General features: G+C 41.1%; 2 protein-coding genes across 5 annotated transcripts; both read right to left on the bottom strand.

The window, feature by feature from the left end:
• Positions 1 to 595: 595 nt before the first annotated feature.
• Positions 596 to 8,882, bottom strand: zdhhc18a (zinc finger DHHC-type palmitoyltransferase 18a). 4 transcript variants are annotated; one of them, XR_011686821.1, is made up of 11 exons: positions 8,240 to 8,878; positions 7,954 to 8,114; positions 7,533 to 7,682; positions 6,585 to 6,722; positions 6,415 to 6,466; positions 5,152 to 5,254; positions 4,946 to 5,058; positions 4,669 to 4,774; positions 3,323 to 3,393; positions 3,197 to 3,244; positions 596 to 2,561 (listed from the first exon to the last, which is right to left on the bottom strand). XR_011686821.1 is itself a non-coding variant. In XM_071470624.1 (10 exons), exons 1-9 carry the CDS (start codon positions 8,470 to 8,472, stop codon positions 3,352 to 3,354), a joined length of 1,098 nt encoding a protein of 365 aa, XP_071326725.1. In that variant the 5' UTR covers positions 8,473 to 8,878; the 3' UTR covers positions 596 to 2,561; positions 3,323 to 3,351. The 4 variants fall into 4 exon arrangements, 3 of the variants coding, with proteins under 3 accessions (XP_071326725.1, XP_071326723.1, XP_071326724.1); XM_071470624.1 differs by lacking the exon at positions 3,197 to 3,244; XM_071470622.1 differs by lacking the exons at positions 3,197 to 3,244; positions 3,323 to 3,393 and having other exon boundaries at positions 8,240 to 8,882.
• Positions 8,883 to 10,775: 1,893 nt separating this feature from the next.
• pigv (phosphatidylinositol glycan anchor biosynthesis, class V) lies at positions 10,776 to 13,687 on the bottom strand. The gene is made up of 4 exons (XM_071470621.1): positions 13,555 to 13,687; positions 13,282 to 13,456; positions 11,826 to 12,992; positions 10,776 to 11,727 (listed from the first exon to the last, which is right to left on the bottom strand). Exons 2-4 carry the CDS (start codon positions 13,348 to 13,350, stop codon positions 11,440 to 11,442), a joined length of 1,524 nt encoding a protein of 507 aa, XP_071326722.1. The 5' UTR covers positions 13,351 to 13,456; positions 13,555 to 13,687; the 3' UTR covers positions 10,776 to 11,439.
• Between the last annotated feature and the right edge of the window lie 621 nt (positions 13,688 to 14,308).

Consider the following 14,308-nt stretch of genomic DNA (forward strand, 5'->3'; position numbering starts at 1 on the left):
GAAAAGGGGGTGAAAATCTCTAAACTGCTGTCCAAAAGATTTCATCTTATTTGATGGGAGTGCATCTCAGAGGAGATGGAAGGATACGGCAGATAATCACATCTGTTTTTTATTTTTTGCCTGCTGGTTAATAGCAGTAGACCTGGTTTGTAAAGCAAGATACTGTGGTGATATTGGCCAATACACTGACTGACAGTTTTATTACCAGAATAACTTATTGTAATTCGTTATCAACACATAGATATCATCAAAGCCTCTTTCAGTCGGCTGCTGTCCAGTTTGTGTATCTGATGAACACACTGACCCTTTCGTGACTGGATGTTTGCCTGTCTGATCGCATGTGGCCAATGTGCATCTCCACATTGCTTCCATTTGGGAGCCATCAGAAAGAATGAACCCAATAACCAGTGATTTACTGTTTATGTACCATACTTTGACATGGGTCTGTTTAACATCAGAGTAGTTTATATAAAGTGAGCACAGGGTTTTGTTATGCAGTCACAAAGCCTTTACGTGGCAAGACTGTGTAGTTTGAACTGTGAGAATTTCAGCAAAAACATTCTTGAGAGAGAGAAGACACAAAACACAGTAGCAGTCAACAAAACTGATCATTTTATTGACCTAATGTTACAGTTCCACTGTTACATCCTACAAAACGCAAACAAGTTTGTTCATACAAGCACTGCTTGTAATTGTAGCTACACAAACTATGGATCATGACTATGCAGACTGATAAATGAACGACCCACTGACTATGGGCAAAGTGGTTCTTCACAAACTCACAACCTATGTACAGCTTCAACACTCAATCACAAGAAAAAAATAATAATAAATAAAACATCAAAAGGCCTTTCTTCTAATGGTTTTCATGTTACTAAATTATCCTCAGATGAGGCTGCAATCCTTATTCACATTCTGCCCCCTAGTGGCACAAACTAATTCCCAACTCTCACAAGAAACTGTACTCCACCATCACAGACAGGGGGTTAAGTTTCATGCTGTAAGAGCAGTAAAAGGTCACAGCCATGAAAATGACAGCTTGCCCTGCACGAGAAGAGGCCTCATCAACATTCCTAAAACATTACTCTGCTTGAAACAGTCAAACGTCGAGCCTTTCCTGTAACCACCAACACTCATGACTGGTAACATACTGTTGATGTGCCCTGAGGCAAAGAAAAAACAGATGCTCACTCATACTGGAAGCGTTCCAGTAGACCACATAAATAGGAAACAGTGTTTCAGTGATGAATACTCCAACCCAAGCAGCAAATATGATTTCGATTTAAATACTTGGTATTCACATCCAACAAATTTGATAAAGCAACATTATACAGTTATGTATAAATGCTATACATTTCAGTCATTTCAGTCAGTTAGTATCCAGCCACACCTGAATAAATCTGAACAAAATCAGTTTTAAGCATCATCTTTCAATTACTGTCCCTAAAGTGATACACGTCACAAAAAAAGATATTTGCCATTCAGCTTAAAAGCGTCTGATGTACATGACGTGCAGAACTGATTACAAAACACAGGAAAAAAGCTTTTATATGCGTACAATAAAAAAAATAAACACTGCACTTCATCCTCCCCCTTCAAAGTGATTATTCATTTATCTAAAAACAGTCAAACTAGATCCACCCAATGACACTGGGCTGCTGTAGATGTATATGACAGGAAATGATTGGACATGACGTAAGGCTAACTCTTGAATTGATCATCCTGAAATGGCTCACTATCCAGAGCATGCCATTTCGTTGAAATCTTTTGTTTCTGAACTTCTTGCATCCACAGTCAAACTTTTTCCCAGTTTTAAAGACCTGTTTGCATAAGATCTTAACAGGAACTTAAAACGCTGTGGCTGTGAAGTATGGCTTGAGGTTCTGTGGAAGGTGTGGAGGCATGTTCTGGGTATCTTTAATAAAAAGGTGTTTAAAAAAATATTTCTATATTGTGCTTCCAAGTGTTACTAAGATTTACCTCCATCCTGAAGGACACACACAGTAAGACATTGTTGATTTAACTCACAGAACATAAAAGCCCTCCAAGTAATACTTAATCAACTCATCATAATGACATCTTGAGAAACCAAATGGCAACCCACATCATGACCACGACTGTGAAAAAGTCTCTTTGCAGTCAAAATCATTGCCTGTGATACAGAGCGTTGGAGTAAGTCCACTATGACTCCTTCTGTTCTCCTGCGGTTACTGGGTGCACACTCAGGATAGCGGGATAAAGCCAATGTCGGGTGCATCGCCCAGAATCAAGCTGGCCCGGCTCAGCGACGGTGAAGGAGAAGCCAGACGGAAGGCTGGGTTGATGGAGTGCAGCGAGTCCCTCTTGCTGCTTCTGCTGAACACAGGGCAAGGAGCGGCCAAGGGCTGGCGGTCATGCTGTTGTGAGCAGCCAGTGGAGGGTGAAGGCTCTGTGGAGGGTGCTGGCGTGCTGGAAACGTCAAGGCCAAGAGGGGTGGTCTTTGGAGTGCCAGGTGGGCACAGGCCATGAAAGTCAGAGGAGTGAACCATCCTCTCCAGCACGTCCTTGGTGCTCTGAGTGCACTGTGTGCAGAGGAGAAAACAGAGAAGTCAAGAAAAAAATGGGCCACATCATGAGTTTAAGTTATGAGAGGCCAAGCTGCAATGACAAAACAGTAAGACAGACACGTACAGAAAAATCTGAATTGTGATTAAAAGGATTAGTTTGGAACTCATCAAGCACAGTGAAAGCAGTGATTGCACAAATGACAGCACTGTCAAAAGATTCAACTGAAGATGCATGGAGGAAGTGAGTTAGATGCAGACAATGCAATTAGAAGGCAACCATATTGAAGAAGGGTAAAGAAAGATTCTGATGTGTGGTGACGCTGTTTCTTCCTGTGTTTCTTCCCGCTTTGATCAGAGTAGAAAGAGCAGTACAGTTTATGCAGACTTGTATCTGTTTGCATCAACATACATGCACAATAAAGGCCCAGTTAAATGAGGAAAACACATCACCTAACTACAGAGAAAAATCATCAGCCTTCAAACACGAGCTCCATCCAGAACTGAGCAAATGTTAATGAGAGAACGAATGAATGGCAGTGAAGCATGCACATTAAAATAGGACAGTACACCCATCCACACCATCACCACAAACCAATCACAAAATCTGCCCCAACTGCATTTGGCTTTATGGAAAAAAGAAAATATCTTACAAAAGAAATAACTGTTGAGATGACAGCAACTCCAAACCTAAACAGCAACTACAACATGGAAGATGACACAGTGAATGGCAAGTGAAGAGACATTGTGATTGGTTTAAAGTTCAACCCTACTCTTACCATCAACCGTCTACATGCAGCAGTGCCCTTCAGGCTGTGCAGGAAAAACCAAAATCCTGACAGTTCTCCTCCTAGCAGGGTGGAATGGATACAGTACAACACTGAGAGTCAAGTCTTTCATCCAGAGATTAATACAAATGTTCAAAATAAGAAGTTGTTCAACTGTTCACTAACTCATAACTATTGAAATAAAAAGATTCACCTCAGAAAATATAACTTTTTCCAAACATCTTAATACCTGCAGTCAGGCACACAAAGACTTGATAAAATGAAAAGGCGAAGTAAACTTAAAACAGAGACCAAAATCCCAAAATACAAAAATAATGTTTATTTAACACATAAAAAACACTTATGCTTTTTAGGTAAATAAAAGATGCGTGTACAAACAGAAGTAAAAGTAGATTTTAGAAAGCTAATAATATACCTAAGATATTTGATATGTTGACAATATTGAGACAAATGTATTCAAGGCATATGACAAATGATCTGTGATAAAGTGCTGATAAATCCAATAAAAAATATGATCTAATACCATTTTCATGTCGAAATTAAAAACAGTAAAGTCCTTTGTGTGCATACACCTTCACCACAACATATAAGCAAACTCAGTAGAACAATAACAGGGAGGTAGATATAGCAACATGTTGAATTCCTAAAAGTGTAAGCGAACATAAACACAAATCAAATAGCAAAAGGTGTGACAATTAACGTCCCACAGCACAAAATGACCATAATATATCTGCAGCAGTCTGACAGAGTAACTAAGCAACTCAACAATGACCTAAAGAAATGGTTAAACGCTTGGCTGTTAAAATTCTCTGCCCACTTTCTTGCTTTTTTAAGTGCTCAGTGATGCCAAACAGTGTTACAAGTGACTTCCAAGACATTTTGTTCTACAGCTAAAAGACCAAATGCCACAGCAGTATTACTTCAACATGCTGCATGGTGATAAATTACCTCTTCAGCAGCTCTGCTGCTAGCTATAATCAGCTACCTCAATCATTTCTACTGTGAATACCAGGCTTTATATTATAATCAGTCTCAAGCCATCAGAAGCTGAGCCCTAGTAATGTTGTTCAAATGCAAACATAGACCATTCACTATAACAAATACATGCTCTTTTCTTTCTGTTTGTATAGACAAAACATGTGAAATGTGCGACTTTCATGACACAGATGCAAAGTACTGCATGTCGGCAGCTCTACTGGAGGTGCTGAATCTGGAGGTCTGGAGGATGAGGGAGTGGAAACAGACTGTGGAGAAGGCACACAGGGGCAGGCTAACAACAATACAGGAGCTATGGGACAGTCAGGACTTGGGAGGGACCACAAGCTGGTTCATCCTACCATGTGTGCGTCATTCTTGGCCGCAAAGAGTGGCAGCTCTATCTCCGAGGCAGAAGCAGCAGGGATCGCCTCATCAGGAGGCAGGAAGCCTCTTCTGTCAATCAGACTAGAGAAGAGACCAGAGGATTATATTATGATGCACTTGAACGTGAACTGTACCTGTAATGTAACCGATGCTATCATCAAGGAAATGCTGTAATGTGATGAGTGACAAACAGGCAGAGCTTCAGAGTAAATAAAAGATGATAAGGACTGACATCCTGACATCTCCACTCACCTCGGAGCCACGGGGCCACATAACGTCACACAGCAGTTGGTTATAATGCTGTTGTAACTGTATGGATTCCCAGAGTCCTCTGCGCCCCTTTTACTTGACCAGGAGCCCTTTATCTGCACAGTAAACAAAGAAAGTAAGCTGTCAGCTGGTGGATAAAGTCGATTTTAACAAACATGAATTGAACAGTATCACATATGAATACTTACATCTTCATTTGTTGTGAGGTTGGAGGCTACTAAGTATGTATGGAAGCCTGAGAGGCCCAGTATAGACCAGATGGAGAAGAAACAAATCACCAGCTCCACCACAGTGCACAAGTCAAGGCATGATAATATCACCATTATAAATGGTTACTACAGACAGGTGACAATGAAAGAAACATCTATGACAAAGATGAATATGTGTTTAAGTTGTTTTCCTCTCACCATCACACAGAGAATTCAATTTCACAAAGATAACTAACCATATTTTCCACTGTAGTGGGGTGCTTTTTCTTTACTTCAGCTAGCTTATGCCATGTTTTGATTTACTAAAATAGAAGTAGTTATGTAATTATGTCATTCATTTAGAGAAGGCTTAGAATCAGTTACTTGCAAATATTTCTATTCGTCTATGTCCACAGACTCTACATGACACATGAGTGATAATATTATGAACTCATCACATCTTGGCAAACCATTTTTTAAATACCAGAACATTAGATATAAATGGAAATTGAATTACACAAGTAAAAGCAAGTACCTCAAAACTGTATTAAAACATATTTGTAATGCAGATGTAAACTGAAGGACTACCCCTTCATCTTACTGCTGCTACTTAGAATCATGTATCTTTCATTCCTACCTTTCAGTCAGAAACTCATTGGTTTACATTTGTTCCAGCTTGTTTGAGATACACTGTATATAATCCATCACAGTGAACATGTTGTTAACTATATGTTCTTTGTAAATTGGCTTAACAGTGACAGAGGATACACAAATTCATAAGTTTTTGATTTCAATATGAAAATAATGCAATACGATTCTAAAAAAAAAAAAATGAAATAATCTGCTCTATGAGATAAGTCGTGGAAAAAAACAGTCTACGCACAAAGACTCCAACAAGATGACATAATGTCATGCTTATCATGCTCACCATGCGCAAATTAAACCACCCCCTGTCTGTGAATAACAAATCGAACCACTCTGTACTCGTGCCGTCTATATTTGTCTAGTCACTGACATCATCACACTAGGACATGAGGCAGCAAACCTACTACTGGAAAGCCATCTGCCTAAAAGCACTGCTTTGCTGGATGCTAACTCTCTGATCCTATTAAGCGTGGGCTTAGGCTGAGGAGGGGGGGAAATGCCTTGTCAACAGTGTAACTTCTGTTTTTTGTTGGCAGAAAAATGAAACAAATTCAAAAAGATCTCATTCATCTCACAAAAAGGTTGATTATGTGAAAATTTGGTATGTACAAAGGATATCTGGCAGGGCTCTCTTGAATGGCTTGAACAAGGCTTGTACCTGCTTGAGAACCTGGAGACAAAAAAAAAAAAACAGCAGATCTCAAAAAAGTGGTTCTTGATAACATGGCAGGAACATCATATAACTACTGAGTGATATCTGTGACTTTGTGTACAGTGCGAATACTTACGCAGAGTAAGGTGTGTAATGACACAGCCAAATATGAAAGATGTCAGAAATGACAGAGAGATGATGAAGCTGTAGAAAAAGCGGTAATTGCGTTTGCCCACACAGTTCCCCACCCATGGGCAGTGGTGATCAAATCGTTCTGAGGGTGAGAAAACAATATACACACCAAAGATTAGAGGCAAGTTTTTATAGTACTTGTAAGGTATAACAGCAGTAAGCCTCAGTATCTAATACATTGTACTGTTTATTAAATCATTCATATCAGTGGAGCTAAGGAAAAAGAAGAGAGGTCTCCTAAGCCAATCTACAGGGCTATAATCAGGGTGGACCCAGGCAAAACTGCTCTGTATTCACCACTGTATATGTCTACTTAAATAGGTATAGCTGTACAATTTAATGCAATACAACTGTTCTATTCACTTTGTTTACTTTTAAGATGGCCATAATATTCAGTTTTTGCTATCATAGGGGTGCTGATTCAGGTATATGTTTTAGCATCAATGTTCTGGACTCCGTTACAGTGAGAGGTGTTTCTGATGGTCTGCCTCCCTCTCAATATGACAAACTCCAACAACACGTATGACCACAATAATAAACATGTAATTGAATTTACACAATTCTGGTAATGTCACCAAAAGCTAAACATTGTACACACTGTAAATGTAGAGTTTATGGCAGAGCTGTTGTACTGGTTTCAATCAGTTTATACAGGTGTGCCTAATGAAGTGGCCACTACAGTGCTTATAAAAATCATCATTCCACAATTTGGATGGCCTCGTGTTTTCTTTCCTTCATATATTTGCTGTTCAAAACAGTGGACAGCATGAAGCAAAATTAATGAACACCCTCCATGTAATCAGTATAGTGTGTTCCTCTTGGCAACAGTAATAAGTTGTTAGGTTTCACTAAAGCAGTTGGATTAAGTGGTAACTTCATAACACATCCTTACCCACACAGTTGTCACACAGGCTGCAGTGGGAGGTCCGAGGAGGGCGGAACATTTTACATGTGAAGCAGTATTTGAGTTTTACCACCTGCTGATTGATGAGGATCTCCTTGGTACGTGGAGGGGGGCGATATGTAGAGGATCCTGAGGTATCTTGAAATGGAAAAGTACAAGTAGAAAGACTCACTAAGACTTGCACATTTGATCTATACATCTCAGCCAAGAAGCAATCAAATATTACAATTAAACACAGACAAACCTATGTCTGGTTTTTGTGCTCTTCAATCATGATAGTAGGAATAAGCTGCTTAGGTGTTGGACTGCAGTTCAAAGACAAGCACGTCCCTTAGAGATCCCCCATATGGCAAAGCTCCTTTACCCCATCTGTCCCACAGTGGGCATGCAATTCCAGGGTGTGTCTTACCTATTTGCTTCTCTATGTCGGCAGCTTCATCTGGTGTGGCCCTTGGAAGGATGCCTGGGTCTGTAAAGCTGGTTCTCAGCAGGGAGATGACCACAAACACAAAAAGCATCCCTCCAATCACGGGTATGAAGATGGTCAGATGCTCCACCAGGAATGGGCAACTGTAAGGGAAAGAGATTAGCTCTTTAAATCCAAAATCAACTTCACTCTTCACGTTTAAAGCAAGGGGTACCCCGCACATCCATGTTAACAAGGACATTTCAAAGGGTAATTTCTAGTCACTCACTCGAATGCAAAGAAAAGGCCACAAGTGACAACAATAAGGCCCAGTGTCAGAGGAAGGACACCGCTCTGTCTGGCCAGCATGATCCGTCCATCGCAGAAAAACCTGTTCTTTCCTGGGAACACTTCCCATTTCCTCCGCGGCCGCTGCGCCTTCTTCTCGGCGTGGTTCTGAGCCGACGAGGGCGACACCGACAGAGCCCGCGGGTCGATCTGCTGGTACTCGCAGTTCTTCATCGTGTAAACAGTGTCCACACGGCCCGGGAGGCAGCTACAAACACACACACACGAAACTCACTTTTCTCGACGCGTTTTCGAGACAGAGACAGCGCTCTCAAGACTCAGTCATTGTACGTGTATATTTCTGTTCGGTTGGCGTTCAGTTGCCCATCCTGGAAGCTAACGCCAGCTAGTTAGCCAACCAGCAGAGGCGTTCTTCTTCGTGGTTGAGTTCAACGAGCTGGGTCGACTCCCGAGTTGACTCAAGGTTAACTACCATCTTCGGTGGTTAAATGAAAGCCCCGCATACATATCACTGCTCATTTCCTTAAACGAAAGCCTTTTGTTAAGAATTCAATACAAGTGGACAGACGGGCTCCGGCAGTTCACGTTTCCTTTTTTTTCTCTCTCTCTCTCGCTTAACGTCAACCGATGTACGTCACGCCGTGACCGGTGACGTGTTCGCGGAGGACGCACCGCTGATCTGTAACGACGCAGACACCTCAGGGTGGAGGGGAGATGATTTGTAGATCAGCAGAAACGCCAGCGCCTGAACGCGGATAATCTTTGGGTTGGTGTGAGCAGCTGTAGGTGTGTGCGCTCCCACATTGTTGGATGTAGAAAATACAACAACTCACTGTAAACCAGCACTGAGCCCATGCCTCCAGTATTTTGAGGATGTTTCCAATCTACAATTTAAAATGTAGACATGGTGGATAACTTTATAGGCTGAGAGTATTTTATAGATCTTCAGAGACTCCAAAATGTAATGTAATGAACTCATAAATTGACCTCACTGGCTTGGAGCAGGTCTGACACATACTGGGTACTGCATACTGATACACTCCACAATTGAGGAAAATTGTGTTTTTTTTTTCATAGTTTTAGTGTTTATAAAAATCAGCTTCATCAGTTGGTTTGGTGACCTTCAGCCTGTGTACTAAGTAAGGCAGGGATTAGGAAAAGAATTACCACCATTGGTTTCTCTGGCTTTTATTTATTTATCCATTTGATTATTTTTGGTCTTATGGTGGAGCTAATTTTGAAGATTCTATGATATTTACCTTTAAACTTTACTTGAGGATCTACTCAAGAAGAGAACAATCAGCTCCTCCTGTCCACGTTAAAATGTGCTTTTGCAAGAAATCTGAATCTGAGATATTTCCCTATAGCCAGGACAACAGTTTTCACAGCAGCTCAATGACATCGCTGTGTGAGTGTGTGTGAATCAGTAAATGAGAAACAAACTGTAAGGCACCTTCGGTACTGTAGAAATTTTGTAGAAATGAAATCCATTTACCATTCATAAGACAAGGAACCCTTTGCATACCTTCTGCAGACGATCTGATCTGTCAGTCTGGGATTTGTTTGTCTTACACTGAGGTTGCAACCTTTATCAGCATGTGGCCTCTGCAAACACTTAGCACTGAAATTTGAGCATCTCTTTCTCAGTGCCCATAGTCATCTTTTGCTTAAAGCTGGCTGCTCATAGTATTTTATTATCACGTTTAGATTATTGTAACTAAGTTATAAATGGGGGTGTTTGACTTCAAGGCCATGTGCTCTGTGTGCATGTCAGCTGTCACATGATGCCATCATTTTTCAACCCTCACTTTTGGAACTCATAAGTGGGAAAGAGGTAGAGGTGTTCATCTGTTTAATTTGTTTGTTAAAATCTACAGCACAAGAATTTATTAGACTGTATTTAAGGGCAGATACCTTGAGTGGTAAGTGTTCCAGTCATTTTTTTTTTTTTTGTCATACTGCATCTGCTGTCAGAAATCTTGGATTGGTAACATGTTTGTTTAGAAACTGTGTACAGTAAAAATAGCCAAGAGGTCCAGTTAATTAAAATGTGGATTAAGGTGTGTTTGGTACGGCTTTGCTTTATAGAAACACTCTTAAATGTTAGGGGCACCAAATTGTTATGTAAGTGACAGCAACCTCTACTGGTTTCAAAGAGATGCCTGAAAGTATCATGAGGGGTAATTGTAGACTTGACAAGTCAGTGCAAATTACAGTGCAGTAAAGGATCTGATTTATAAGTAAACCACTAAAGAAGACAAAACTGTTTACACACAGTGTACAAAGAGAGAAAGAGAAAGATCTCTGTGTGAAAAAATAGCAGACATCACATGTACATTTGTTTAAATTCATTCATTCATGTTTAGATTTATCACATTTAGTTTAATTAAAAATTCAAGGCTAACTTTCCTTGGCAACAAATATTCTTCACAGAAAAACACAATATATAAGTTTCACATAAGTTTCACACAAATGTCTTGAGAAAGCCTTTACATGAAAATAAAACTAAGCTGAGGAACCTTTACAGCAACGAAATCTTAATTTTTTTATTCATCGACATCCAAAAGTTCCAAACTATAACTTGGAATAGTTTTTCCAAACATGCAGTGCAACATTAAACTGAGTAAAGAAAATCTGAATGCTTCAGCTAGAACTAATCATAAATAAAAAATATTTTTTTTCTCAAGTACAACCATAGTCTTCCCAAGATTTACAGCCCAAGTTTTTCAGTAAAGTTTCAGGTATATTGTACATTTCAATTTATTCTCAAACCACTACAAACACATTTGACGAAGTTGTGCGAATCAGATTTGTTGACTACTACATGAATAAATCTGCATCAAAAATGTAATCATGTCAATAAGTTCTATGTAGGACTGGGCACCCATGTTTTTGTACTTTGCTTTAGTTCTGTTTCCTTCAAAAGTAAAATACAGTTGTTGTTTTTTTTAAATAAATGTGACACTAAAAAAAGTTTGCATTCGTGTATTATTTAATTTTCATGACAATGTCTTTGTAACACAATATCACAATGAACAATTTCACAATTACTGGCATAAAAGAACAGATGATGATGTACTGTAAAAACACTTATGTGTGGATTCATATGATTTGAGGTACGATAAATAGCCCAGTCCTACGTAGAAGTATTGCATTTAAAGCTCAGAGTAATGTCTAAAGTCAAGTCCATGGCAAGAAGTTACAATGCAGTGCAAGTCCCAGCACCCAGTAAGACACAAAGTATCCCAGGATGCTCTGTGTGGTGGGTGAACAGGTTTTAAAATGAGGCAGCAGTGCAATGATGGGGTTTTGAGGAGTGTGCTTGCATCCATTTCTGGAATGTGTCTGAAGTTGTACGTTGGGGTTTGATGTTTTCCTTCGATGAAGAAGGGGCTCACTGAGGAGGAGTAGATGAGCGCTGATCCAGAACGGCACAGGAGATGAGGAGGCCATGAATCTGGTTAGAACCTACAAATGTAGAGTCAAATGAATGGGAATTAACATTTGCTCCTCACAACATGACGCTTTAAACATTCCACTAGAAAGTGCATGTATGATTTACTTACCTGCACATGCATGCACAATGTTCCAAACACCAGGAGTACCGTTGAATGTACCACATACACAAACACCCTGGGGTTGAAGAATCCCGGCGTGGGTTTGTCAAGTCCTTTAGTTGCACTTGTCTCCCACAGTCCGAGTCTCAAACAAAGTTCTGAATTAGCTTGAAAATATGCATAAGCTGCCATTATGCCAAGAGTAGCCATAGGTAGAGCCAGAATAAAGTTTGGTATCTGCCTCAGCTCAAAGTAACGGAGGAAGCCCACATCCCAATACACGTCCTGGATATGAGAATAAAGTAGGGGGAGGGGTCTCATGCACCAGAGGGGTGGGGGACCATTTTCGTCTGGAACCCGGTAGCCCTTCCGTTCAGCCAGCGACAGAAGAGCAGGGGGGATCCGCTCCAGGGACACAGATGGTGTGCAAAACGTCCTATACCCATAGTACTGAAAAGCACAGAAGGGAAGAGCAATAATTGCAGTTCCCAAGAGCGAGGTGAGCAGGAGACGGATGATGGCCCAAATGTAGCGGAAGACTTTAATGTGGCCTTTAGTCGTTGTACGATAAACACGGATCTGAGAAATAGCGTGCAGTGATGGAAGATACAGTAGAAATCCTATATTGACAAGTCCATTGGATCGTGCTGCAGTGGCTATACTGAGGGCTAAGCAGGCTCGAAAGGTGAAGCCTTTCTCTAGGAGGAACAGACCACCAAAAGTGAGGGCAGCAAACAGGCTCTCTGAGTATCCTGCGGTCATGAAAACATTGGCAGGTGTGATGCAGTAGAGAAGGCTGGAGAGCAAAGCAAGGCGTCTGTCCTGCAGGACTATCCTACTAAGTGCATGCAAGGCGACCACACTCAGCAAGAAGAGAGCACTGTTCCCCAGAGCGACGGCCACCAGCAGACGCCCCCGTACACTCAGCCAGCCGCTCAGGGGCCACAGCAGCGTCTCTGCCAGGCCCCGGAGGACTACAGGGAAGAGGGGGAAAAAAGCAAAGTTGTGCTCATAGAGGTATCCTTTCTCAGCAATGAAGAGGAAGTGCTCTGCATCCCAGTGAGAAAGGCCACCCAATAACCACTCCACTGCAGAGTCCAAGTACAGAGGCTCTTCTGTCCGCGGGGGCCTGAATGCATCGGCTTCATGGTCAGGGATGGCAGCATTAAAGACAGCCTGAGGAGAAATATTTTACAATATTAAAATATAAATCCTGGCATCATAAACAGAGTTTTGCTGTGTTGAGAAACAAGCGACTTAGCTTTAGTCACTCTGTCTGTGACCTACTTATCACATACAGTATGTATTCCCCCGAGTGCTTTTCATTAGGTACCACACAGAAACATGCAATTGTCGAGATGACTTTAAACATTCGCGGGAAATGAAGGTTAACTGACGTTATAGCTACAACCTGAGGAAGCCAGATTGGCAAATTGCAACATTATCCAACTCGTCCAAAACTTACCTGCAAGACCAGTGAGAGGCCCCTGGTGACTGTGGCAAACTCCAGAACTGCTCTGACATCCATGGTCATTGATGTGACGAACAAAAGCTGAGAAAGCCGGTTCTGACAGGCCTGAGCATTGTCGCCGCTACGAAGCAGTCACCGCTGGATTCGTCATAACTGCTATTAAACATAGCTAGCAGGGAGAAACCATTCGGCAAAATTAGATTCTGCGAGTTTCGCGTTTTCATTGGTCTGACAAATTCAGTAGAGGGTAAACACTAGTTTTATTACACTGCCACCCGTCGTCTAGCAGCGTTTGTTTTCGCTCAGGTGCGATCTTTGTCCCCACATCCTCTCCTCCTGCAGTGGTCTGACTCGTTTTGACTGGTACTTTTCACTTCCGGTGCAACAGCAAAAATCCACTTCAAAATAAAAGCCCGTGAAACCAGACGAAAATAAACCTCGTGTAGTTTCTCAAGCATGCACAATGAAGACATTTATTGTTGTAAAAACATTACACGTTGTAGCAAAAAATAAAAATCTGAATGACAGTTTGGCTTCCTCTTCTTCTTCTTCCTTTCGTCTGCTTTGATTACATTGCAACGTTGTACGTACAATGACGGGTGGAGGTTTTTTTCCTCTCCAGCAGGCGGAGCTCCAGTCTCATTGCTCTCACTGGTTTTTCAAGTGGCGCAAGTCCATTATTCTCCCTTCACGTCCCCCCCCCCCCACCTTTTCAGTCCATGAAGTTTGACTGGCTCTCATTTAAGATTACTTCCCAATACCGATGCCTTCGTCAGTAACTTCATAAATACAAATTTTGCTCTTTATCCAATATATATCAAATGTATATATTGATTGAAACTGTATATGAAGTAGTTTCTAAGTGGTTTATTTCTGTTTGGCCCCTGATGCAGGTGTAAGCTGAGATGTTAAGCTTTGATGTTGTATAATACAAAAAAAATAAGATGTTGAAAGAAAGACAAAGCTTATGTGCAGTTACGTTGCATGTATAAGGCAGTGAAGCGACTGAGGGCAGTAGTGC

Source organism: Trachinotus anak, unplaced genomic scaffold (assembly GCF_046630095.1).
Source record: "Trachinotus anak isolate AG129_WGS33_773 ecotype Australia unplaced genomic scaffold, CSIRO_AGI_Tana_v1 ptg000032l, whole genome shotgun sequence".
Classification (NCBI taxonomy): Eukaryota; Metazoa; Chordata; class Actinopteri; order Carangiformes; family Carangidae; genus Trachinotus; species Trachinotus anak.